General features: G+C 41.2%; 2 protein-coding genes across 4 annotated transcripts in view; both read left to right on the top strand.

The window, feature by feature from the left end:
- FAM20C (FAM20C golgi associated secretory pathway kinase) overlaps nt 1-2,342 on the top strand; it is a 64,554-nt gene extending 62,212 nt beyond the window's left edge. Inside the window, exon 10 of the mRNA XM_054080241.1 lies at nt 491-2,342. Coding sequence (XP_053936216.1) covers nt 491-581 — 91 coding nt within the window. The 3' untranslated portion in view covers nt 582-2,342. The remainder of the gene's footprint in view (nt 1-490) is intronic.
- A 20,829-nt stretch (nt 2,343-23,171) lies between these two features.
- FOXL3 (forkhead box L3) lies at nt 23,172-27,557 on the top strand. 3 transcript variants are annotated; one of them, XM_054080681.1, is made up of 4 exons: nt 23,172-23,350; nt 23,481-23,609; nt 24,360-24,528; nt 24,866-27,557. In XM_054080681.1, the coding sequence occupies exons 2-4, from the start codon at nt 23,503-23,505 to the stop codon at nt 25,343-25,345; spliced, it is 756 nt and encodes a 251-aa protein (XP_053936656.1). In that variant the 5' UTR covers nt 23,172-23,350; nt 23,481-23,502; the 3' UTR covers nt 25,346-27,557. The 3 variants fall into 3 exon arrangements, with proteins under 3 accessions (XP_053936656.1, XP_053936657.1, XP_009566837.1); XM_054080682.1 differs by lacking the exon at nt 23,172-23,350 and having other exon boundaries at nt 23,438-23,609; nt 24,462-24,528; XM_009568542.2 differs by lacking the exon at nt 23,172-23,350 and having other exon boundaries at nt 23,438-23,609.
- The last annotated feature ends 390 nt before the right edge of the window (nt 27,558-27,947 follow it).

Here is a 27,947-nt window from a genome sequence, read left to right as displayed (position 1 = left end):
TATATGAAGACTTAACGTGCTGGGAGATCAGCTCCTGTCTTTCAACTGACCTCCATACACAATGACCTGTCTCCTATCAGAAGAAGCACGTGTTATGCCCTGAATCTTGCTCAGATATGGGCCCAAACCCAGCAACTTGCAGATGGAATTGTCAGCTTGAGCTAAAGCAGAATATCTGGAAATGGAAGGTGTCAGATCAGAGCACTCTCCACTTCTATGAATGTGAGAATCTGGGTCACCTCATGCCTTGGCCACGGTAGTGAATGACATGAGGAACCCTACATAAATCCCTCTGCCACTTCTTCTAGAGAGGTGCTCACCAGCTGATAGACATATACACAAAACTACCTACATCCTTTTCTTGACCCTGACATAGCTTCAAAATATATCCCTGGGTGACAAAATAGATCCCACCTAAAAGACAGACAATTTAAAATCTCATCCCTCCAGCTGCCGGTGCTGTACTAATGCCAACTGTGTGTCATTCCAGAGGTGTTTGCTGGAGTCTGCTGAAATATAGCACTCTCTGTGTGATCGCAGTGCTTGCCGGAGCACCTGGACGCCTGCAGAAGGTGCCATAAATCAAGACTACAATCTGTGCGCATCTTCTGAATCCTCATGCGCAGCCAAATGACAAATGAAAGTTAAAGGTGTCAGCAAAATGTAAGCAATGCAGCTGTGAAAATCCGGGTGGGGGAGAAGAAACAAACCCAAAATGACAACGGGAAGTTGATGGTCGAATCTTTTCTCGCAGACACTGATGCATCAGACAGGAGCACCATTTACTGCTCTGATCTCAGGCTGAGCTTTGGAAATGGAGGACAAATCCTCTTCTGATTTGTAAACTAAGCAAATCAGGCTATCCAAAATCGCAAGCAGCTTTGCTTCTAGGATACCGTCCACAGTTCTTCACCGTTACAATTTGCTCAACCTCTTAGAGTAGCACCAGGAATCTTTGCTGCAGGCAGCACTTTATAAATAGTGAAGATAAAAGGCTTTTCTGGTTAGTCCATTGAGTGGCTTACATCCTTCTCCAGATCAAATCAGAACCTTTTCTGCTGATTTTTAAGCAACTACTTCCTAATCAGTGAAGACAGGGGTTTACAGGAGCAGAATTTAGGCCCATTATCTTCTTTCACTGCCCCATTTACAGATGAATAATCTCTCTGACTTTCTCATGGCTTTCTGAGCTATTGCTTAAATAACTTATTATTATTGTTTAACTTTTCTCTATATCACTAGCTGTTTAGTTCACTGATCTACACAGGATTTCCATTTTTATGGAGGCTTTTTGATCCTAGATAAATTCCAAACTTCAGTATTTATAAATCAAGACCTTTACAATGAAGTCTTTGCATTTTAATCACAGCTTCATGTAAATACTGGCAGCGGCCTTTAGACTTGATTGTTTGCAGCAAGTTTCCTTATGTTCATCATATCTACAAAGCCCTTTGTCACTTTGTGACATATCTAGTAGACTTCTATAGGAGCTTGAGTGAACTTAATGGAAAACTTCCCAGCAGTTTCAAGTTTCTTTGGATTCAGCCCAGAGCATCTGTGGAGGGCCAGTACAGTACAGAGCTTCTTGCCTGAGCTTCTGAGAAACACCCTGGAAATAGAGATGTTAAAAATTAAAAGAGCTTAATGGTTGTACCAATGTTTTATTTGACCTGGTGATGTTATATGTGTTTCCTGGTTAAACAATAATCCCTTGGCTATTTACACGGGGCTGTTTTGTAACAGGTGAAAATAAATGTTGGTAACCAAGGAGGAAGGCTAAGAAATTATAACAAAAATATATGGACTACACAATCTTGTGTAGTCTGCAGGGAAGATACAAACCAGTTGGCAGACTGCTGCATATTTATGAGAGCATCTCACACATCCTCACCGTTATTAGAGCATCTTACCTTAAGCCTATCATGTTTAATTAGCATTGTAGCAGGTTCAGACGCTTATTTTCCAGTTCTGCACACTTTGCACTCCAGACTGGATAATACAGACATTGAATGCTGGCATCTGGCAAGCTTATTTCCCATCCACCAGCATCCCCAGCAGCCTGAGAGCCTCTTCTTTACGTGTTCCCCCGTGCTGGTAGAAGTTGTGGTGAACTGACAGATTAGGAACTCCTTCAGCCAGGCAACAAGCTTCTTGCTCATTCGTCAGCTTTCAAACCCCTTTGCGAGGCTCACCTAAACAGCACAACATCGTGAGGTGGGTTGTTCTTTCTATTTGGGCATCTGAGGCCCATTGTTCAGTTTTCAGCCTTCAGTGCAAAACTGCAGATGTATCAGGAACCGCAACAAAGACCACTGCAGTTGTCCTGATTAAGTGAGAGCCCAAATTAGTTGACATAAAATCAAGAGACGTGTTTAAATACGGCCACTATTTAAATAAGCGAAGGCATTAAGATTTCAGCAATACACGGATATCAGTTAGTTTTAAAGAGCAATTCCTCTTCCACCGCTTTTGCGCTGCATTGGCACAATCCGCACACCCTGTTCCCCCCTAACCAGGCACAAATGGGTGTCTCGGTTTTGCTGGAAATGAAGTCATTTAGAGGACTACAACAACCACCCTCGTTACGAATCACATCTGCTAACAAACACCACTTGAAGGAAAATATCAGCTATAGTAATCTGTTATCAAACGGGGCCTTTGGTGTTCGCAAACATTTCAAAACCTAGGAGCTGGTGATGTTTTCCTGGAAAACTGGCCTAATTGTGGTGTTCAGAGGTGTTGCCGCACATTGTGCAGTTGTGGAGCAGATTTTGGCAGGCCGAGGAAGGGATGTGTCACTTCTAATGGATATAAATCATGCTGCAGGGATACACCCCGTAGGTGTTCAGCTGATGGCTTTCTGGCATCTGAATTACATTGTAAAATAGTACAATTTTAGAACGATCTTCTGAGTCATTGAAGGGGCAAATAAAAACTCATGATCTGGTTCTCTCAAGCAAGAAATGTTGCTTTCCTTTCAGTTATCACATCTGACTTTCAGGTACTTGAGTCAAGACTGATGTGTGTTGTCTGTGTTTACCATTGCTGCTTTGGACTTTGCTCGGTGTATGAAACCATGACATGGAAAAATACATTTGGAATTGCAGCCAACGGACCCTTTTCTTCCCACAGCATGGGGCTGGGGGAGGCTGGATAATCTCCCTCCCCTGTATTTCTCAAGGCAACTGTCCGAAAGCATTTTTTGCTCTATGTTTTTCAAGGAATGTACTATGGGGGAGCTATGTTTTCTTCTTTCTCTGCAACGTGTTCTAATTTATAGGATAAGATTTGTTTATAATTGAGTTCAGAACTCAATGTCGAGTCGTCGCCGTATCCTCTGGGCTTTTCCTGGGAACAAGATGGATTGCCCAGTATGCTTCAGGAAAAAAATAATGAATGAATAAATAAATATAGGAATAACAGCATGCCTCATTTTGCCGATCTCTTACAGAGAGAGGAAGCTAATTCTTTAAGTATCAGGAATGTGCTCATTATGCAAAAATGGCAGAGCAGATGCACATATTCATAATAAGTATATTAAAAATCTCATTTTAGCTCCTAGAGGACAAGTGCAAGTGCAAAATTGGGTGCAATTATGTTTATCCTCCCACCTATGGTGTGTTCTCGTTTGAATATGTATTTGTTTGAGCTGGCTGTATCTAGGAGCATTGAGTTTCCTGTGATTGAAAAAACAAATTATTATGACTACCAGCCTGTAATACTTCATAGCAGAGGCTGGATCCAAGGTCTCCTGGAGTCACTAAAAAGGCTCTTGTTGAGTGCAGCTGGCATTACATTCAGGCAAGGGCTTGTGTCTTAGGCAGCCAGTGCTAAGTGTGTGTTAATAGCAAGACAAAAGATCAGAGGACGCAATACAAGTGGGGCTGTTCATCTTAACTATCATTTAATCAAAGTAAAATGATGATCTGGTAATCAGATGTCCTTGCAATGACCGCAGGGAGCCAGAGCCCTGAGTAGGGTCCCTTTCATACACAGAAATAAATGAGACAAGTAGTCTGCTGTGGGCAAAAAGATTAATCTTTTGCATGAGCATGAACAATAGTGGAAATAAGTGTTGCTCATGAGACTATCGGTCTGTGCCTGACTGCTGTAATATGCTCGGTGCTTGTGAATGAAATAAGCTGTTTTTCTTACCCTTAGATTAGCTTTAAAGACTGTTGAAATTCTGCATGCTTAGGCTTATTAAAAAGTTGTGATGGTGAGAACCTGACTGGGTCTAAGGCAACTATTTCAATAAAGATTTTTAATGCTTTCCTTTCAGCAAGAGATAAAATAGAGGTGGAAATATAAGACTAAACACAAACAAGGACAGGAAAATCGGTAAGAGACCTGGAGAATGGTCCCACCCAAACAAGGAAGATGGACAAAGTCTTCCACTGGAAATACAGTTGCAGGAGTGTCCTACAATATGTTCAAAATTCTTTTTAATTAACAATAAAAGCAGGGTTTGTACTCCCCCAAAATCCCAATCCTTACACCATCTGGGAAACTATAACCGTTTTTTTAAAAATTAAACAAAGTGGTTATGAACAATAACACTCCGAAGCCCAAAGTTAAATGCAAAGTAAGAAAAAGGTTTATTTCTTTCACAGGGGAAAAAATAACAAGATGAATAAAATACTGCAAATGCCCATGAACACAACAATTTCCTAAAAAAAGGCATTACAACATTTTAATTGGAAGCTGTTATTCTTCCGTTCTTGCTTGTTCTTACCCAGCCTGCTTGGCTGTGAGGCAGTAGGACTGAGACTGGTGCCACTGGGAGAGCGTCTGGGCTCTCGCCAGCCCTGCAGCGCGTATCTGGCCGCCGTCACAGGCAGTTTCACTCAGGCCGTGCAGCACGCACCTAGCAGAGAGTATGCTTTATCTAGGGCTTTTTTTATTTCTCCCTTTTACTGATCCCATTATCCTGATTCCACTTGAGAAGGCAAAGCCTAGCAAGTAGCATTTCCACAGCGGGATCAAAGCAGAAAGCAGCAGGGTTTCCCACAACCCCTTTCTTCTTCTACAGGAGCACAATGTAACCTCAGAGAAAGCTCTGTCTCCTGCACAGATGAACTCTTCTTTTACAGACAACTATTTTGCCAGAGGAATTGAGCCACTGCCAGCCTATTCCAGGGTGCTATGTAATATATATGAGCTGAAAATCTGCTTTTCAGGCTTTGGTGAGTAGGGATTAATTGCAAACAGTTTGGCCCTGCAGGTTTCCACTTGGCTGCATTTTTTCAGACGTATACTACATGTAATCTGAATCCAGCACTTTTTCCTCCTTACTTCTGCAGTACCAACAATAATTCTCTTATTTTTTTCCTCTCTCTCCCAAGTAAACAAGTTAATAACTATATTTGCAGTTCCATTACCCCTAAAATAAGCGCAACTCCATCATTTGAGAGTAGGAATAACTTTAATTTTATAACAGCTGTTGAATTAAAAGGTAAAAACAGACAAAACAGATTTCAGCATTATGAAGATTGCAAAATTTCGCATCTGTATTTCTAATTCTACTTTTGAAATGAGCATTGAAACCAGGGTAAGGGGTACCAGTAAGACACTAGATCAAGGATAGTAGTTGATTATATGAAGAGAAGAATCCCTGTTGAATTATTCTGGGGTTGTTGTAAATGTATCCAGAAATAAAATAAGACAGTATTAGTTGCAATGATTAGCAAAGCAACCTATGTAGAACAGGAAGAAAAGAAATGTAGCACTTCTGGGACTATTTTTATTTCTATAAGAAAGAATTTTGCAAGTGCTTTCATCCTCTCCAACATAAAACAGGAGAGTTGTCGGCCTTCCAAGATTTAATGAGCAACACCTTTGAATACCGCTATGGACTTAGAGGCAGTTTAATGAATATGGTGCCAGCGGAAAGTCATCCTTGTCCAAACTGAAAGAAAGTATGGCTTAAATAACAAAAAATCTAGTGTTCATGGTTGTGGCTAAGGAATATAAAAGCTGAGTTTTGTCACAGGATAATGAGTCTCACACAGAACAGCACCTTCAAGGTCTTCAATTGAGTCTAGTTTTGCCCCATAAGGTGTCTAATTGTTTGTGTCAAGCCCTGGGTACTTTTCCTGTTGGTTCTGCTGGGCCAAATACTGATCTCTCTTAATTTGCAAACTGGCATAAAAACAGATGGGATTTGTCGGAAGGGAGAGGTCATGGTGGCAGACCGCTGTCCTTCACAAAAGGGGAAAGGAGGAGAGTGCAGCTGACAGCCAGCTTTCGAAAAGAAAATGTATCCTGTTCCATTTCTTTCTGCCATCTATTCTTGGTTTCCTTACTTAGATGGAAACAAAGGCAACAACACAAAAAGAGTGTGTGATATTTAGCTGAACAAAAAGCAAGATGAAATAAGCTGTTAATTATACCTTCTATATGAAAATTATACCTTCTATATGAAAAGAAAAGGCATTTTCCAAAATAACTAAATATTGTACATTTGTCTGTAATTAAGACAGGATTTTGCCATACGGGAACATAAAGGTAAGAAGAAAAAGAAAGGGAGAGTGGTTTTTTTATACCGTTTTTTTTTAAAGGTTATTGAAATTGCCACCAGAAATATGCTGAAAAAGACAAGTTTGTGTGCAGAATTACCACAGAAGAGGAAGAAATGCCACAGGAAGGAACAAGAGTAATTCTAGGAGTAAACAGCTACTTTTAGAAAACACCACCTGTCTTAAATACGCATTTGCAATTATTGTGAATCAAAGGCTTTTTTCCACTGAATTCCTGGCTTTGGCTTTGTTACAAGTTGAATACTTTAACCTGACTTAGATAAGTTCCCATTCCATGATTAATGTGCAGCTTCATCTGGGCCCAAAAGTTACTGTGTAGGAAAATCTTCATTTCCAGAATTCACCTCGGTTCCTCCTGTGATCTCATGATGTCGTTGCATTTTTCCACTTCAATTTGTTCATCTCTGGAAACTCACAGGACCTGTCTGCCTTGGGAAGAACGTGGGTTAATCTGTCCTCAATTGCTAACGCATATGGAAGACGAATCAGTAAGTAAACAGCAGGTGTCACAGTAGATGCTAAAATATTGGTATTGCTTAAAATCACAGCGCGCAAGACATGGTCAACAGGCATAGAGGGGGTCACCTCTGTCTTCTGCATGGAAAAGAGCCTGGACTGTCTAAAATGCAAAGATTAATGAACTATTTTAGGTAATGGAAGGAAAATACACTAATACGCAGCTTTTCAAGCCACTTCTACTCAATCTTCTGATTATCCACAAACACTGGAGGTGGGCAGTTGTCTTCTTAAATGTTTTTCTCCATCAAAGATGGTTTTGGTTGGGGCCTTCTGTGATATCAGTAGGAAATCAGAAAATGAGAGGGAAAAAGATTAATAGATATAAACACTGATCAGGCTAGAAAACAGGCCAAATGGATTTGATCCTTTGAGGAAAAAGGCAGACTTTCATCAATAAGACCTAAGCAACTCCTAAAGGTTGAAGAACTGAGCAGCAAAGGGAAGAAAAACCCAAACAGATCCAGTTGAGGTTAACATAGAGATTGTCCCCAAACGATCTTGTTAGGGAGAGTGGGTTTGCCTTACGTTTACCCAGAAAGACTTTCCTTTGGATAATAAAACTGTGCTGTCTTAGGTTCAACCAGCAAACGTTCCCTGCTCTCCAGATGTGACGTGAAAGACTTTCACTGTCTCATCTGCCATTGTATGAAGGAGCTCAGGTGGTTAATGCCTTTCTTCACCCATATGAGCTAGCAGCAAAGTGGAAGTATAAGAGTGCCTAAGAGGGGTAAGGCCAAGTCAAAAGTCTCTCGAAGTTAATTCTGAGTTAGTGCAGTTTTCAATAGCACACTTTGTGCATGATCACGATGGGGTAAAAATTTATTCATTGGTAGAAAAATAAAATAAGGATGAAAATGGTGATTTTGGCTAGAAATTAAAGGAGTAAAGAAATTCACAGCGTTCAGGGTAGTGGTGACCTTGTCCAGAAGAGTAGCACACCCAGGGACGTGAGGCCTCACTGATTACTCTTACTCTGGTTTCACTGTGCTGCAACTCCAGTGTTTTCCATAAATTCCACTGCATTTATCCAGCCATACATGAGGTTACAGTTTTTCCTTCGTTAATCTGTGTAGTCTCAGCTAGTCTTGCTCAGAGGATAGCAAGCAGCACTTTCACCCACAAGTAGCTGTCTGACTTTAAGATTGCTGGTATGATAAAACTCTTCCTTGTGTTGAAGTACTGGATATTGCAACACAATCTTGCATTAAGTGAGCAAGTTGAGCATGCTGAATTTTCCGACAGCGGCTGGAAACACTCTTGATAGCAGTGCTGCTTTGGTGAGCTGGTGGCCACCAACTTGCACGTTCAAAGTCAGGTGTCCACGGAAATTCTCCAATTGCTTCCCTTCAGCCACTCGCACAAAACCTCTTCCTGCAGAACTGGAATATGAACACGGAGCATCCAGACCGTTGAGTAGATATGGACGGGGGCACATAGCACAAACATACTGTATTAAACACCGCTTATTCCCTCCTCCAATCTCCTATACAGGAGAAATGAGAACCCACAACCTGCTCTCAAACACCAGTGTGCAGAACAAATTATATATTTCAGTGGGGATAGAAAGAGGGAGGGAAACTTCAGAGAGTCAGACTGCTCTCAATTATCAGCTATCTCCAGCAGCTTGTCTGATTAACGGCTGCACCTCACACTGTGCCTATATATTAGGTGCAGGGAAGGTGTTTTAAAAGTGCTTTGCTCCTAATTACTCTGAAGACTGAGATGGTGGGTATCTCTTGTTAGAGTAAACATCTTCTCTGTCAGCTCAAATCTCTGCAGGTGCCAACACAAGGCCTGGGCAAGCAGACCACGTACGGGTCGGATCATAGCAGGTACCAGCTGGTTAGTGCCAGCAGGAGCCTGAGCGTGAGGGACTTGAATAAAGTTATGCACTGCCATCAACACCAAGCTTCCTCACTTCAGGAGACTTCATGCCCTGCACCAGAGTCTTTCTACCTTTAGGGGCCAGAGTCCAGCTTTCCTAGAGCTGATCTTCAAGGTACAACAGCACTGATCTGTTGTGCCAAGAACAATCCTTCCCAAAGCCAGGGAGCTACTAAGCGTTGGTGTAATGCATTAGTGCTTACAACACCACACATTGGCCCCAGCTTCTGCCTGAACTCTAGTCCCATTCTCTATTCTGCCAAAAACAATGTCTTTGGACAAATCAATTTAATGTGTCTTTGCAACACAGCTGTGTCTCGGTGTAGCTTATCCGAAGTGTAAACTGTTATATTGCACAAGTGGACCTGAACTGCTGTGACTCGACGTCTGCCCCAACTTCTCAAGGGCTTGTCCAATCAGTTTCTGGCTTCCAGTTGCCTGCAATGTGCTATAACCTTTCCCCGTGGAGTTCTAGGAAAACCTTGTTACTTACTTCCAAGGGAATGTGTGGGAAAATCATTCAAAACTTGGACAACTTCAGCCTGCATCCGTGCTTCATGGGAAGAAAGCAAACAGCACAAGTTAGTCTCTCTTAGCCTGCAGGAATCTGCAAGCCCAGACTGATCACACCACCACAACTGGGCAAAGTGGGACCTTCTGGTTGTGAGCAGGAGGCAGAGTCTTGGAATCACCCTTTTGTTTGGTGTGCTGAAAAAAACAGTCTTATAATCAGTGGAGAATCTGCGTCATACTAAGTGTAGTTTAGCATCTGCAGAGCTCTCTCTCTCTTATTACAATCAGTTCATGGCTATCTGGGGGACCCTATTCTAAACCTCGCTTCCCTCTTCTTTACAGTGAGTTCACTAAATCGTGCATTCACGGCAAAATAAAGAAAGGTTTTAAAGTGCATTTACCTTGTAAAAATATCAGTTCTTTAGAAATGGTGAATTATGAATGAACTCATGCAGTGCTGGAAGTCCACGCTTATACATTTTTAAATGTAGCCTTTCCCTTATGATAATACGTTTGAAAAAAACCACTGGACTGGAGCTTATCGTCTATTGCAAAAAACAGCCATATTCTTTGCCACCGCATCCCCTGATCTGAAGAAGTTCCAGCTGCTCCAGTCACGCCAGGAGGTCTGAGCAAAGGTTACTTCAAAGGGCAGGAGAGGAAGTGTTCATGATAAATAGCAATTATACACTGAGAAGAAAATGTAAATATTAAAAAATTAAAAATAAAACCCCACTAAAATTCATACAGACAAATTTCCAGCAGCAGCTGAACTCTTATTTTGATGCTTTGCTGGGCAGGGTGGTTGCTGGTGTGGACATGCCCAACCCCACTGTGGGACATTCACAGGCAAGCAAACTGTTCAGCCACCCAGATCCGGGCACAGGCTTAGATTTGATTTCTTCATCTCCATCAGTGGCACGTTGACCTGCCAGGTTTTACAGGGGACGTGTTACCTTGCAGAACACAGTGAATTGCTTATGTGTGTAGAAAGGAGCCCTTCAGTGTGGCTTCTGAGCTCAGATGTAACCCTGTGTCAACACAGCTGTTTCACTCCTCAAGGGCAGGTGGGTCAGAGCAGTGCTGAATGTCCTCAAATACACACAGGTGCTGAACCTCCTTAAAAATGCCTCAGGGCTCCCCTTTGCGGACATTGTTGTTTTATTCTTCAGATTGAGAGACCTACCAAGCTTGAGGTAAGAAGCCACTAAATTCAAATTACATGAACAAGGGGAGAGAAGAAAATCCCCAGCTTACCTGTTGCTCTCACACTCTGTTTCTCTCAATCTTTCTTCAGAGACATTTCCATTACTTCGTAGTTAAGTAGGTAGGAGGGTATTTCAAACCTGATCTTCCTTACGTCAGTGTTTTACCAGGAATCCCTGAACTAAGCCCAATAATTATCTAACCAAAGGCGACTACAGTTGATTTGAAGCCACAAAGAAATGGCAAAACAACCTTCTTCCCTTGGCAGCTTCTCCTGATGCCCTCTATTTAACATCGGTCACCTCTCCAGTCTGAATGTGTCAATTTTTTTGCTATGTTCTTTTTTATCACGTTATATATACACTGCAGACTCGATCCCTTCAGCTAAGCTCATTCTCTTTGGCAGTGCCAGTCTCTTCCGAGCACTCTCAAACACTTCAACGCATAAGCAGTCCCATCATTGGCAATGCCTGAGCAGAGAGAAACAAAAGGGCCTTTTCCTATCTACCTTCTCTCTAGTACAGCAATCAGACCACATCTAGGCAATTACTAACTTCGTCAACTTAGGCCTTCTCTAGAAAATATTTTTCTGTTTGGTTAGCATTAATTATAGTCCTGTCCATGAATTTTTATCTTCATAGGATTCATTATCCACCTTTTGGATGACAAGACATCTACCAGCTGGCCCCACTCAAGTCCTGACATAGCGGTAGCATCCTTCCAGTCATGGACTTCATCACTTTTAAGCTACCAAAAAATTAATTCTCATGGGCCAGGAACTTTTTTGGCCAATTCTTCTGGTATGCCGAATGGCAAGAATAATTAAATCTGATTTTTTTTCACTAGTAGGTGATGCCTAACATTTTCCTACCTGGATGGACCAGGAGGTACCATCCAAGCTCATGCAAAAAGAGAACTGCTTTCCAAATACAGAAAGTATCTATTGGATACCTCTCTCTTTCCCATGCCTGTGTAATCTTCAGTATCTCCACCTAACAGCCGGCCAGTGATGTTGCTAGGGTATGTTTTTGCTTCAAAACAAACCTTCTTTTTATTTTCCTTAACCGTTCCTGCTCCAGATATTCAGATATACAGATCTCCCACTTACATTCATTTTCTGGACCAAAGGATCTCCAGTTTGTGTTGGCTGACGCCCATTTGAATACACACTCTCTCTCACGTGGTGTATGTTGCTCTTTTCACTCTAGCTGGTGCATTGATTTCATCAGTAAATCGAAAGTGGGCTTTCACCTCCACTTGCTGTCCTCTATCTAAAGTGGAATGTTTGCATTTTAAGAACTGGCATGGTTTTCTTCCCATTTTATTTATTATTTTTTTCCAATCAGTTCCACTTGACAGCGATCAGTTTTGCAGAATACCTATTTGCAGCATGACATATACACTACTGGTTTTGTTCACTAAAAATTTGCAGTCAGCAACCTGTGGATCGGAGCTATAAATACTGAAAGCCACTTAATTAGGTCTCTTACGCAGCCCTGCGATATTTCCCAGTTTGACCTCCAAAATGCTGAATATTTCCTGACACAGACCCGTGGGTTAAAATAAATAAACAAATAAATAGGAATAGAATGGTTTGGTACAAATTTAACTCACAAAATAAATAGCTCAAGGGACAATACAGTACAGGGTAACAGGTTTTAGGAAATACGCACATACTGTACTGGCTCTGGCTCTCATCCCAGCGCTTAAGGGAATTACCAGCAGTGTGGTGCTCCAGTTCCCAGTCATTGGCAATATGCCCTCCTCTAAATTCAATTAAAAAAAAAAAATGTCTGCCTAAAAAAAAAAAAAAAAAGAAGTTAGAAACCCCAATCCAAGCCAATTACAGGCTTTTCTCAAATTTTTTATCAGACTGCACCATCTAGAGGGCTGCAGCAGCATCTCCCAGCTCCAGCTCTGAACTGCTGCTGAGGGGGAAACCACAACTCCGCAAAGACAGTTCTGTGTCCCACTGTACAGAAAATATTTCTATATTCCCAGTGCCTCCTGGCTATAGCCGATGCAGCTCTGCAGGAACGTATACTATTGAAAATATTTTCTCTGTGAATTGCTGGAGTTGCACAAAGGCAAAGAGCTGTGTGTAGCAGAGCTGGATGAAATACATCCCGAGGCATAACCCTGACCACGCTAACTCTTCCCTGCCCTCATTAGCATTAGGTTCTTCCTTTGTTATTACGGTAACTTTTTGTTGTGGTGGTCAACCAGAAGCCTTTGTACTGTATGATGTATATTGTATACATTTCTTCTGCTTAGATCTTTTTTTAAATACACATCCTCACCACCTCTATATTAAAATTCCCTGTGCTTAAGCTCATCCTGCAGTTGAACAGAGTACCATCTGGAGCCAGTGGCCGCATGCGTGCTCTTATTAATTTCACATTAAGCTTCACAGTGACCTCTTATTCAGCAAGGGAAGTATTTCCTGGTTTGCTGTATAAGAACTGATTTAACAGACCATTAATCAGTTTTTCATTAGGTTATTAGCACATACCATGAATTAACCAATGGGCTGTTTTAAGGAGGGTGAATGTTTTTGCCAGGGTACACAGCAATCCATGAAACCTTAACCACAGCTGAGGTTATCTGTGAAGCAAAACTCACCCTTAAATACTGTAATAGCTGGAGAATATTTAACTTGCAAAGAAGAAAAATCTGCTTCCAGCCCCTCAACTACTTAGCGCGATAGCTGGGCGTCTAGTGGTGGAGTGGGAAAATAATTTTCTTATTGACTTGTTGTCTTATCAGTTAATGGTTGTTAGGTGCAACACAGCTGGGGGAGGACTGGGAAGCTGCTACAAATAGCAAGGGATGACTTAGGAGCAGTAAATCTTGGCAGAACCATCCATTTCTGCCTCCAAAGTGCAGGCTAATGTGACATCTCAGACACTCAGCAAGAGCCGAATACAGGCTCGGCTTTCCAATCAGATGATATGTAAATCATTAATAACATTAATTAAATAAAATTCTGGATTAGAACAAATAATGTTTGCAACTGGCCTAGAAATTGAGGCAAGAAACTGGCTGATGCACAAATATCTGCACATAGCCAATGTCTTCACGTAAATCTCATTTCTAATACAACCAGCCTAACAGCAACCTCTCATTCCTGTTTCAACACGTCACCATCTCCCTTCCCATCACTTCTCCCATCATAGCACAGCTCGTGCCATCAAGCACCACCACATGGGGCGGAGGACAGTGAGAGAGCAGCACAAAGGGATGAGAAAACTTTTCAGATGGGTACTTTTACACAGAGGTGTTGTCCTTTTCTTAGTCATTCCAAGGAAATGCAGAGGTTTCCCAATCTACCCCTCATCTACTAATGAAATACATTGACAAGCTGTAAGATGGATGCATTTGTAAGACTCTGATTGCTCAGATAGCTTTACACTGTCCTAAGGAAAATTGGGTACATCCCTTGAAATCCGTAAAGTGAATGGTTGTTGTTCTTTACTTCCAAATAAAGATTAAGTTCTAAATCACCCAAATCAGATACGCATGCATTGGGGCCAGAGCCAGACAACAAGCTTCAGATCCAGATTCCAGCAACCAAAAATAACCTTGGGAAAAAATCTTCTAAACTCCAAGTTTTAATCAAGAACATATCCATCCCCACCCCTATTCCAGGGAAATGAATATAAATACATCTCTGGCTCTCTGCTTGATGCTCTCCAACCCTGTACCAAACAAACAAACATAAATAGTTGTGATGCCCTTTTTTTTAGAGGAAGCTTTCCCCACGAAAGCAACAGATATGTAAGCCCTTAACCACAAAAGCTGAGATGAATTCTGCATGCTCCAAATTTAGAGTTATTGAGATTCAAGCTTTCTATTGAGTTCTATTTCAAAATGCAAATAAGAGTTCATGACTCAGACAGCCCTTCCATGATCATCCTGGTGTCTGGTTTTTACTTATTAAATAAAACAAACAGAAGAAATATTCTCTGCCCAAGCTTAGTTACTGCAGAATAGCTCGAGAGTACATGTTATGAACTGTAAAACTCCCATGCACCAGTTTTCCCAGTTACCAGCCCACAGTGGTGCACTCCAAGGAGGTATCTCTGCATTACAGGTCAGAATATGATTCTCTGCTTGTTTTAAGTGATAATTTATCATCTTTTTATCCTACATCCTAGAAACCTTAATTCTACCCTAATGTCCTTTATCAATAATGACACGTCTCCACCTGAGCGATTTTAAAGACTGTTGCTGTTTATAGGCTGCTTTTGCAGCGTGAGTTACCTGACATCAGGCTCTGGGCTGCTAAAGGTAAGAGGCTGCTTCAAGTCTTTCCCAAGAATGCTGAATAAATAACACCAAGTGCCACTGAGCTCAGCTAAGCCAGTGAAGAGCCATGCTTACTCAACTGCTTTTGGACACTGTATTAGAAAAGGCAGCTCTCATAGCAGCGGTGCTGCTACAGCAGATCTCTGTTGCTCACTTTCACATGCATGTGGTGTTATTTGGTTGCATTAAAACTAGACACACGAAGCAAAATATCCAGGACAGTCTTGTATCCTTTCTTCCTTTCAGATGAATGCTGTGTGTTGGGCAGCAGCAGTACATATTTTGACAGCACATTCCTTTTTAGTCTCAGGGCACGTAAAATTCTTTTTTTCTGGTTGTGCTTATCTTGGTTTGTATTGAAGAACAAAAGAAGAAAAAAAAAATCCCAGTTGGTGAAGACTCCCAGGCAGCTACAAAGAAAGAACAGCTGAAATCATGCCTGTGTCTCACCTCCACCCACCAGTCACTCCTTTATGGACCAGTCTACAAATGCTACCCCTGAAGTTTTCTACTTGATGCTATCATTAACAACAGGTTCTGCAATTAAATATAGATATGTTCCTTGTTGTTTCCTGGGTCACTGCCTTTGTCACCACCCACACTGCTCTTCCTTTTCTGGTCCCATTCACACCAAGCAGCTGCTGCAGTGTCCGTTGATAACAGTTCTTTGCTTGTAGATCTGTTTTATAAGTACAGTGTTGGGCTATTTGGGTCCACTTGGAGCTTTGGCTGGAGAATTTTGTGTGAGTGGTAAACAGGACACAAACTTAGTTCTGTTGCTTGTGAAGCTTCATGCTGCAAAATACTTCATATAATACAATTTTCTGTGGAGAGCTGGGTTGCAGCCCTAAGGAGAGACATGTAGTATTTCATTTGGGGACTATTCACCAGTATGAGAGCAGCGGAGCACATAAGCAGTTGGATTTAGGAATGTCTTTTGCATGGTAAAAATACTGACTTTGTTTCCCTACAATTTTTTAGATCCCATTTGTTATCTTTTGAGCACACAGCCAGAGTCCCTAAATCTTTGAAGCTTCATAAATTGCTGCCTAGAAATTCAAGCTAACAGCTAAATACATCTCATCTAAGTCATCTTTTATTATTTCCCAAAAAGTGTTCTCCCCAGAGCTTAAGAATTAGGATCAGTATTTCTAAATTCTGAACTCCTGAGAATTATTTGCAGGAATTGATGAATAACTTGGAAAATAAGGAAGATACTAAAGGAGAAAAAATACTCTCACAAATCCTCATTAACTGAGAGGTATGCTTGTAAATGATCACCCCTTTGCTTACAAGCCACTGCAAAAATAGGTTACTCAGAAGAAACATAGGATTTGACTCTCAAATAAGGAAATTTTCAACACTTAATCATGGTATGCAGTTTACTCAGAACTTACCTATTTGCACCTGAAAACACCGTATACCAAATGAATGGGAAGAAAATACTCAGCTTCTTAAAGGGTTCATTCTGTTAAATTCAGCTGTCTAAAGGAAGGCATCTACAAGTTGAGCATAAAGTGAGAAACTTTTAGTGCTACAAGTTGCCTTCAGACATAAATCCTGGAGACGTTTCATTGATCAAACGGAAATGCAGAGGAAGAAAAGCAATCTAAGGTCAAAGCAATAAGAAGAAGCAGAAAAAAAATGGTTTATATTTATATATATATTATTTTTTCTCACACTTACCCAGTTCAAACAAAATGTAACTTCACAGATAGAGGCACAGCAAAGCCCCCAACCTGCCTAAAGACAGCAGAGCTGAGGACTAGCATTCCACTACAAATATTTTCACCTGAAATTGCTGATGGTGAGCATGCACTTCAGGTGGCAGAGATCAAAGCTTCTTTCTCTTTAGACTCCACTCTGTGCGTTAGAAAGCCTCTCATAAGATGAAAAGGATGGAAAAGCAAGAAGGAAGCTTACACCTCTTTAAGGAGCTATCAGCAGAATCCTCAAAATACAATGTTAGCTGACGGTTCTCTGCTGAGAGTTGCTTTCATGTGATAGATAGCCAAATACTTGAAGGATGATAAACGATGAAAACTGGATGATTATTCTAATTCAGAGGAAAAGAAGAAGGCTTATGTCTGGCACGGAGGAAAATGTAATCGGATGTCCCTGACACATTAACCATGAAGTGTTTATCTTGCAATGAAGTCAAGTAGTTTAACTGGTATTATGAAAACATGAAATTTTTTCAGGATGAAGAAAAGCCTTGACAATTGAACTTGCTTACGGGGAGAAATACATCACATTAGATCTCTCAGTTAGGAGGGAGAGGTTATGGGAAAAAGAAATCATACTGGTAATGGGGAAATATTATTACCACTTGGTAACTAAGAGGTGGGAAATGTCTTACAAAACGTGATCCCGTTTTAAAGATGGGTGTTGTGGAAAACTGGAATATCCTACGTGGTTTATGCAGCCACAAATTGCACCTTATGGAGAAATTAGAAGGGATTATGCCTGAAGGGAAATCAGTAGATGGAGGACCTGGGAGAGTAATCCTGCAGCTCGGTTATGAGTGAACACGGAGTCCCTGCCTACCATCACCTTCTTCAGTAACAGCTCCTGCTTAAAGCCTACTTTCCAGTTACTTTTGTCCTGCCAGTTTGGTTTGTGTTGTTTTGGGATTGTTCATAAAGCTCCCAGAAAACTTCTAAGTGAGTGAGAGTTATGAATAAGTGAACTGGAATGAAGTCTTATTTTCAAATTAAAATAAAATTAGCAAAACATAACAGTGCTGCCTCTACCCACCCTTCTGCTCTCATGGGGTAGGATTCGTAATATTGAAGGTGCCAATAGGGTGTGAAAAGAGGTGGTAAACCACCACCACCCTGCCTGTGCCCTACATCTATGTGTCCTGGCTTGATGTGCACCACTAAACCTCACAAACTTGTCCAAGGGAGGAATCAGAAGTCAGAGACTCTTTGTTCAAATGGCCTCTTGATTCAGACTTGATTCTGCGTGTGCTCCAGCAGCTCAGAGTCCACTCCCCCATCCACCAAGAAGTCAGTGACCCTCATAGCCACGGGGTGGTTACGTTTGCACTTACCAGACCACGTTCATTCAGTTAGCTTAGGCAAAGCTTGCTTGTACCTTGTGTTTGCTTGTGTTAAATTATTTCCATTTTGAAACATCAGATAATAAAAAGACCCTGATTCACTGACTCCAAGTTGTGTGCAAGGCAGGCGGAGAGACAGGGTTAAATTTGCTCTGCCTGGATCTGTCAAGTGTTTGTGTGACCCCCCGAGAAAAGTCCCTTAAACTAAGAAACATGTTGTAGAGCACACACAAAGCACCATAGACACTGGGCAGGTCCTGCAGCCCTCGAGTAGCCACCAAATTGCTAAATACTGCAGTTTGCGGCTGGGTAAAATGGGACGACTCTGTCAGTTAGATTTACAGCAGTAGGAGAGCCACATTGCTTATGGAATATTTGATAGGCATCTCTGAGGCTTGTTGGTGCCACAACAGTAGACCTTAGCTTGGCTGGGAATTAGCTGTTTTGCTTCAGCGTTGCTCCTCCACGCCTGGCTGACTGTTCTTCTTTCTCCTCTGGAATAATTATGGCGCCTGAAAATAAATGTGTGGGACAACTCATGCCAGTTTCCACAATTTAACAGCACATGGACATTTGTGTGAAAGTGTGAGCAAGGATGTTTGTGTTCATTCTTCTGACAAAAATGGTTTTGTAAATAATCAGGCCTTAATTGTGTGATTCCAGTTAATGCAGAGGGAGTTAACTGACATCTGGAACAAGTTTCCTGGCCCAAGCTATTAGCTGTGTCTGGTGCAGAATTCAAATTTATATGAAGTAAGGCCTATAGCCAAATGATTTTGTACATAGCTGAAATGAGAAATGACCAAAGATGGGTGAGGTACAGCAGCTGTGCCAAGATAATGTCCGATTTTGGTAAACAAGTGTGGACTGAGTCAAGGTATGTTTGTTGTACAGAGGCAAGAAGTCCACTTTGTGGCAAAGAATGGGCATCACCTTTCAGTTTATCCCCTCTTCAAGCCCTCCAGCTCGTCCTACTCGTCTCCAAAAGCTTCACAGATCAGTGATTCTGCAGACTTTCACAGCTAGGGGAGGAACAATCTCACCAACATTAATGCCTGGTCTCCTGTGCAGCTTTGCACATCCCTACTGTGTTTTATCCCATCTGTCTGCGAGGTCAAAGAGAGGGATTTAATTTTGTGCCATTAAGATGGAGAAGAACACCAAATCACAAGCAGGCAAGCCTTGAACTTCTGTCTCATGTATCCATATCAAATAGAGAAACTGGGATGTGGTGTTTTAACTGACCGCATTCCTCATGCAGAAAGGTACGGGGCAAACCCAGGAGAGAATGTAAAATTTTGAAAATCCTTTTAAGTGAACACAAACCATTTTATCTAATCTAAACTGATTTTTTTAAATTATTACAATACATTGTGGTGCTATTTCCTGTGCTGTTACTCACAGTCACCCCCCAAATGTCAGTATGAACACTCCATTAGGAAACCCAGTGGTCTCCTGAGCTGGTCCCACAGACCTGCAGGCTTTCTCCACAGCTCCTGGCTTCTTGCCCACTCAGTGGTAGTTACTTCACTTACTTGAGAGCTTCGTACTAGAAAAGGATTTATTATGTTCTGGGAAAGGGAGATAATGTTAGAAAAAAAGAACAATTCGAAGCATTGGAGAATGATGGAGTGAGGTATCAGGTCTGCACACCAAGCAGATAAGAAAGTACCATCTAAATTCCTTCCTGACCCAAAGGGAAATACAGTCCATCCTGGTGAGGATGTGGTCATAGGGTTTGAGAAGACTGTGATGCTTCCAGGGACGGGACATCCACAGCTTCCCTGGGCAACCTGTTCCAGTGCCTCACCAGAGGATCCCTTGTAAAGGGTATCAGGTGCCGTTGCACCCAAGTACGCAGCCAAGTCTGGGCAACTCTCCTTCTCCTTATCTTGTATCAGAGCAACTGAAAGAGTGATTGCCACCTCCTTCATTTCCCCACCTTTTTTTTTAGCCAGAACTACAGATCTTGCCCTAAAACCAAAATAGTTTACTGGTGTTACAAAATACTCTTGAGCGATCTAAAGTCTGCTGAAGGCAATCGCTTGTTTCCACTGATTTAAACAAAAAGAGGGTAGATTTAGATTGAATATTAGAAAGAAACGCTTCATGATGAGGGCAGCAAGACGCTGGAACAGGTTGCCCTAAAGCTGTGGATACCGCATCACTGGAAGTGTTCAAAATCACGTTAGGTGGGGCTTTAAGCAACCTTTAAGCAAGTGAAAGACGTGCCTTCCCATGGCACAGGGGCAGATGGACTGAGTGATCTTTAGAGGGTTCCCTCCAACCCAAATAATTCTATGATAAATTTAAAATCATTCTATGATTTAAAATCATTCTATGATATAATTTAAAAGGTTTGGGACAAACTCCTAAACTGCAGCCACTGTGGCTCCCAAGTCAGTGAGAGAGCAGGAGAAGCCGTGCTGCTGGGAAGCTCCAGTCTACGGTAGTAGGTGGACGGGGATGTCAGTGTGCAGTCCTACACATCGAGGTACCCAGTTTAGTTCCGAGGAGCTATAAAGATCAGTAATTCAGTCCTCTTTGGATTTATGACCAGTCTAAACTTCATGTACAATTTTCATAATCTATGCCTTAATTAAAAAAAAAAATGCAAATAACTTTTTAGTATCAACGTTAAAAAATAAGCAAATCTTTCACAGGATTTTTATTGCCTGCTTACAATCTCAAATCAAATGGTTTACAACCTTGTGCTCTGAAAAAATACCATGTAAGAAAACACTAGCCTGACAAAACTATACTTTTATGATAATGACAAGGGTGAGTTATATTTACTGTAGTTAAATCGTAATGGCTGCACAGATGCTGGGAAAAAGATATTGTACAACATGTTTTGTCACCATAAGCATGGCACCTGCTGGCTCCACCACCACACATATGAGAGCATGTTAGCATTTCTTTACGAATATCATTTTCAAGGATTATAGTTACACCATAAACATTCATTTGGGGATAAAATATCAGTATGCAGGCTTTAAAAAGAAATATCTTGAGAAATACTCAGCCAGTTTTGCATATCTGGCTTTGTAGGTTTCAAAAATGGTCTGCGTTCTTATGGTCTATATGAATTTGTAGGAGGTGAATTCAGTGATATTTACAGATCTGGAAACTAAATCCTCCAGCCCACTGCTGTCTATCAGGAAATGATATTATTTATTCACAGATTGTGTGTTACACAAATGGCAATGGCAGGAGTTTCCTATGTATCTCACCAAGCTGCCCCTACACCCACCTGTGGTCCCACTCGCTCCTGAGATGCTGCTCAAGGACACCAGCAATGGTTGTTATAATCCACCTCCATTTGCTGGATCTAGTTTCACAAACCAGGCACGGAGATGGAAATTTAATCTAGTTTTATTTTCCGCTGGAAAGGGTGAGGAATACAGTGGCCATGAGCTCTTGCACAGAGAGTGGAGAAAGCCACCAACTATAATGCACTTTGTAGATGTCCTAGATATGATAGAATATGATATGATATGATATATGATAAAAGAATCAAGGTAAATAATGTTATTAAATGTATGACACCACCATCATTTGCTCTAATTCCTGTTACAGAAAACTTCACCTGTTTTATATTGTCAGCAAATATGTAAGGATTTTGGTCAAAGTGTATTGTTTGACTTTCTTAGCAAAGCAATTTTCACGTATAGAGTATGAAGAACTGAAAAAAGGTGCTAACAGGCTGTGTCAAATCAGAGTCAACTAACCCCGTTCTGCTTTTTAGAAATCGTTATAAGTCAAAACCAAGACTGTTTGAATTACTTTACTTGTGTCTCAAGGATCTTGGGTTTTAGTGATAGGAAATCTTCCCAAGTCTGTGACCCAGCTCCTTCTTTACTTTAAACTTTCTCAGCCCAGCTGGGCAAAGTATGAATGAAGATCAGTCATTATATATTTCATTCTCCACCACTGGATCTGCTCCATGTTACTCAATATTAAAGCCTTGCTAACGCCTTAGGCAGCAGCAGCTGACCCTTTGTATTAAGACCTCCTCTGCAGTGCCTCCTCATGCATATCCCTATTGATGTATTTTAGACTGGAGATAATTTTTTTTATTTTGGGAACCTGCTCTGGCTTCATCTTTCCAAGCAAACACCTCTTGCATCTATTTTTTCATGCCATGTATCTCCCCCTACTCCCTGCTATAAAGTATCTTTATATTCTACAGTAAAATCTTTCTTACGTCTATCTTTGTCAAAACTCTAGGATCCACTTAAGTATCATTTTAAAGGGCTCTTTATCACCTGGGTGAATTTTCCCTTAATTGTATCCTTTAACTTCAAAAGGGGTTTGGGGACATACTTTGTATGAAAGATGCTATAGAAAACAAAAGTTGCATTGCTAGTGGTTCTGCTTTTATATTTCCATCCAGGTAACTCTCTGCACACCAATTTACTTTCTCTTTTCCAATACTCATTTCCTCCCGGGGCTAGTTTCTGGGACAGAGCTGTCTTCAAATAATTTAATTATCATATGGCATACACCTTTTTAGTCTCCCCTGAAATGGCGCGTAATGCCTTTGGTTTACATCACTTGTTGGAAAACACTCCAAAGCATTGAAAAACTATTAAATTGTTACAGTATTGGATGCCAACACACAGGGCTATTAGTCTAATTCATCCTTCAGATCAAAGCCCACACAGGCAGCTCTCCTGCCTACAGCTATTTTCCTTTTACTTTCCTGCTTGACAGTAGTCCCTCATATCCCTCTGTTCTACTTTCTTTGAACATACACATTTTCCTTTAGTCATGGAAATATAATTTATGTCTATTATACTGTATTATAGATTGCAGATCAGGACAAGGGCGCATTACTGCCTGGAACGTCTGTTTATTTTACATCGGGTTTCTAAAAATAAATAAATATAAAGCCCCCCTGCTTCACTGGGGAGAGAAAAATACGAACGGGGAGGACTCAGGGGTTGGGGGGAGCTGCACGCTGTTCTCAAAGTTTAATTTCCAAGGAGAGAGACCTTGAAGCATGATTTATTAACATCATGCTGTTTGCTTTTGTCACATTGTGGATGTGGCGGAGGAAGCGCTGGCCCCTCTCCAGCCTGGACCACCCAGCGAGTTGAGCGGAGCTACCGGCGCTGCACACCCCGGTTCAAAGGTTCACCCCCAATTCACCAGCACCATCAGCCAGCAGCCGCCCGGCTCCGCTCCCCCCTTGGAGGCAGCAGCAATAACAACTATAACAACCTCCCCCCGAAAAAAAATAAAATAATATCCTACCAGACGAGCTGTCTGGGATGCGAGAACTGCAAAAACAATCCCCACCCCACCACAGAGAGTATGTGTGCATAGAGGAGAGGGAGCGTGAGGAGGGGGGAGAGAGGGAATGAGACAGGCGGAGGGGAGGGAAGAAGGGAGGAGAGAGTCCAAGCTCTGAGAAACATCACTCCATCTCTCTCACTGCACAGGAGCTGAGCAAGGAGAAGGACGATGTTTGACAACACGCAGTACCCCTATAACTGCTTTAATTATGATGGGGATGATTATCCTACCTGTAGTTCTGATGAAGAGAAAAAATTCACCAGACCGGCATACAGGTAAGCTGAAGTTTTTCCAAGTCCCTCTGTCTCTGGGGAGGTTTCTGAGCTCTGGGATGGTGGGATCACAGTTCTTTGGGGAGCATGGGACCCCTCCCCACCTATGCACGGTGGGTCTGGCCTCAGCACAGGCACAGCAGTGAGCAGATTTTCCCCCCTCTCTGTGTTTGAAGTGGTCATGATTTGTTTCCTCCTGCAACTCTGGGTATGCGTTGAGACATCAGCTCTCAGATAATTTCCTCTGACCTCCAGGAGCCCCAGGAGAAGGGAAGTTAAATGTGCAACATGCCAATGGGTGAATTGGATGCAGATAATCACCAGTGTGGTGGGAAGGCATGCAGTGTAGATGTAGAGGCATCTAAGGTGCTTTCCATGGGCAGGCAAGGTCTCCAGTGACAGTATCTGTGACCCTGATCTATCTCACTGCAGACTTTCAGCTCAAGGAAACTTTTTTGATGGGGTTTGAGAGGTGGGTGATCTTTCTGTAATCCTCCTACATCACAGCACTGTGTGCTGAGTGCTCTCTTGGACTCAGTTGCCTGGAAGTAAAGCCTGTGCATCACTCCAGGGGCTGAGGGCAAGGAGGCAATGACCACACCTGGGGCTTAACCCTGGGAATTCTCAGGTCAGGTCACAGATCTACCGGGAGAACTTTGGAAGCAGGATATAGGCACGCATGTATGCATGTGGTCCTAATATCCGAGGACGTGAGTAAGGTGATGGTGTAACAGCAAGTTTTCCTTTTTTCAGCTACATTGCCTTAATTGCAATGGCCATCCAGCAAAGCCCTTCAAATAAAGTCACCCTCTCTGGCATTTATGACTTTATAATGAAGAAATTTCCTTACTACAGATCAAATCAAAGAGCCTGGCAGAACTCCATCCGACATAACTTATCGCTTAACAGTTGTTTTGTAAAGGTAAGATCAGTAACTGTATATTTAAATACACACTGTGCATGGCTAAAAAAACAAAGCAGGAATAATTTCATCACTGGGGAAGAAGGGAAACAAACATCTGAGCTGCGAATCACTTAAAATCTGAGTTGTCAATTACAGAAATAAAGAGTATATCCTTGTCTGATGTGTGCTAATAGATAACAAATTGAAGAGGATTGAGTTTACATCCTATCCATATAACGAAAGAGAGTAGGCTTAAAAGTTGTCATATGTGTTTACACCATTCTTGAATGTAAATGAATGCAGATGTTAAGCAGCAGCATCTGTAACGCATACAAATGCCTTTAAATAAATACAGGTTCCCAGAACAGAAGGGAATGAGAAGGGGAAAGGAAACTATTGGAGCTTTGCAACGGGATGTGAATCCATGCTGGATCTCTTTGAAAATGGGAATTACAGGCGAAGACGGAGGAGAAGGAACATGAAAAGGGAACACAAGGAGCAGAGACCAAGCAGAGGGAAAAGTCCTTCATCCCCTGATACTTCTGTGCACTCTGCTTTAAACAACATTTCCTGTTCTGAAAGTAAACATGAAAGAATTGAATTGGGTCCAAGACTGCTGGAGCCACATGGGTTTGGTCCGAACAGGATGACCAACAGGCAGAGCTTAAGCAATTCCTCCTTAGCAAAATCGGATTCTGAAATTAAATTCAGCATTGATTACATCCTTTCAGCCCCTGACCCTTTGCCTGTCCTGAGATCGCAATATAATATGCAAGAAAATAAGTATCATCTACTAGAGACCCAGCAAATAAACCTCCAGTTCTGGACAGTGTGATGTTATTTATTTGTGGTAACAAAGTCTGAGTTGCAGTACATTCAGCAGCCTCATGTCACTGAATATCATCCACCTGCCTCCTCATTTTCTTCCTGAGCAGTGTCCAGAAAGGGTTATTGATTCAGCAGCCGATACTCTCTCTGTTCCCAAAGAACTTTGCTAAGATTAAAGCATAAATAACAGTTACCAATATCAGTTTTCACTATTCTGAAATTCATTAAATCCTTGCTCTGTCCTCTAAACTGCCTTGGACATAATTTAACGTCACAAAGAATTTCCTTTCTCAAGCAGAATTCAACAGAAAGGAAGGTTGCTTGTCACCCTTTACTTTATTAAAAACAAAGTTAATTTGATCTCACTTTTACTGATGGAAATTAGGATTAATTCCACTGAAGTATATAGGTCAGAACTTAAGGTGATCTAAAACAGTGCAATTCTGTCAATTTACACTGGTTGAGAATGTAAGGAGGGTGTTTTCTTAAAAGGAATCACAGAAAATCACTGTCTTCCCTTATTTTTATTTTAACATCATGTTTCAAACTGTTTTGCAGCTTTAATTCATCATTTTATAGAAAAATCTAGTTATTAATAACTGTTTAATGTGCAATTTTGTTGATATTCGGGGCAGAGTTGTTTAAACTGTTGAAGTTGTATTCAGAATAATACCAAGAAAGATAATCGCAAGGCTGTTGAACTCCAGCAGTCTCTGATGGATAATTTGACAAAGGCGTAGGGTCTCTTAATGCTTTGCTTTTAAAAATAAACACTTCTCCCCTTGTACTATCAGAAAGCTTCCTAAGATGCTGCAGGAAAGTCCTTGAACGTATTTCATTTATCAAATGTGAAGGGAGACCAGGCTTTGCAAGGACTTGTATCCGGTGCTGACCAAAGCTAGAATTCCACCTACTTTCTTCGAGACAAGCTCTATATTCCTGTTAAGCAGATTCTTGTATTGATCCTTCTTGCAAGCAATTACCAAAGTGATACTTGATCTGATTTCAGCAAAGCCGGTGAGATTCATAATTTAAAGACAGCAATGTAGATCATGAGCTCCGTTTCTAAAGAAAGCCATTTCATCACCATTTACACGGGGCGAGATATTTCAGAACAGAACCTGGTGGACAATGATTAACTGTGACGAGCATTTAGGAACTTGCTTTAATACAGTCTGTTCACAATGAATTGCTTCCCAGTACCTAATGGCAGCATTAGTAAAGACTTCACAATATCTTGGTTTTGGCTTGGCAACTGCAGATTTCACCAACTGCAGATCAAAGGAAAAAGAAAGACAAAGATTCTGGTGGCTTTAAGTAATTCTATACAGAGAGATAAAATTATCTTTGCAACATGAACTAAAGGTAAATGAAGGTATACGAGATAAGATAAAGCAAAATTGTGCTAGAGGTATACTCAGGCATGACTTGAATTTTTATGCAGAAGCTTTGACATTTCACTAAGTTATTTTACATTGTGTCTAATAAATACTGTACATTTATACTATATATTCTTATATATTGTTATTGAGAAAGGGAACAATATTACTGCACTTATAAGTTGTAAAAATGCATGATATATGTTGTCATGATGCTGAAACTCCTGCCATATACTTAAAATTTACCATCAGTGGTATCTCACACTGATCGGTAATAAATGCTCATTTTTTGGAAAACTATAAAACTCGCTATCTTCAGGCATTCCCGCAGCATGCAAAAGTCTTTGCTTCATCTTCAGAAAAGCCAAAATGGAAAATTGTGTCAGTTACACCACTGCATGTATTCCAAACTTTGATGAGACGATATCTGATGACTAAATTCTCTCTTCAAACCGGAACTTTCAATTCTCTGTGAATCAATGGTTATTGTGGGCGATTATCTGAAAACAAAATTTGACGCCTTACATCTAATTGATCTGCTGTTTACACTTATGTCAGAAATAAAATCTCGGGGGTCACTGGATAGATGAATTTTCATTTGAAGAGGGACAAGAATTTGCTCCTTTATTATTTATGCTCAGTAGTAAATAGGTGTGGAAAGAGCATGTCCTCATTTAGTACTTCAATGTAATGCATGCACTCACATGTCAGTATGTGTGCACCTCCAGGACGCTACCTACATTTATGTATTCATGCCTTATATGCGGATTTTATTCTTGATTGTTTGAAACATGGCAACGCTGCTGTTGGACTGATAGTTCCAGTCTACATCTGCAGTATATATGAAATATATATTTTTTTGCTGTCAAATGTGTGAATGTGATTCTTACTTACGTGTTCTTTGTTAATGCTGTTAGCAAAAGGTAACTCAATGACCGCAAAAGTTCCTACTAAGAAACACCTTAGCTGGGTGAACAGAGTGGGCTGCTGAGATCGATGGAGATACAGTTATAGCTACTAAGCAGGATAGGATAAATGTATAAGAAAAGGCAGAAATGCACCTCAGTGGATTTAGAGCAGAGATCCGAAACCGTTTTCAGTAAGTTGAATTAATATTCACAAATAACCGTGTCCTTTACTCACAGTAAAGTGCCTGCTAGGAGAGACTGTCATACTTGAGTTTCCCTAACATATAATCAAAGAAATTTGTGTACAAATAGGTGTTAACAT

The sequence above is a fragment of the Cuculus canorus genome, chromosome 15 (genome assembly GCF_017976375.1).
Source record: "Cuculus canorus isolate bCucCan1 chromosome 15, bCucCan1.pri, whole genome shotgun sequence".
Classification (NCBI taxonomy): domain Eukaryota; kingdom Metazoa; phylum Chordata; class Aves; order Cuculiformes; family Cuculidae; genus Cuculus; species Cuculus canorus.
This window is presented reverse-complemented; position numbering and strand designations above follow the sequence as displayed.

Excerpts from the sequence above, each read along its gene's own strand:
- FOXL3 (XM_054080681.1), top strand. The coding sequence starts at position 23,503 with ATGTTTGACAACACGCAGTACCCCTATAACTGCTTTAATTATGATGGG. Across the intron at positions 23,610-24,359 it reads TTCACCAGACCGGCATACAG|CTACATTGCCTTAATTGCAA; the intron begins GTAAGCTGAAGT and ends TCCTTTTTTCAG. Across the intron at positions 24,529-24,865 it reads TTAACAGTTGTTTTGTAAAG|GTTCCCAGAACAGAAGGGAA; the intron begins GTAAGATCAGTA and ends AAATAAATACAG.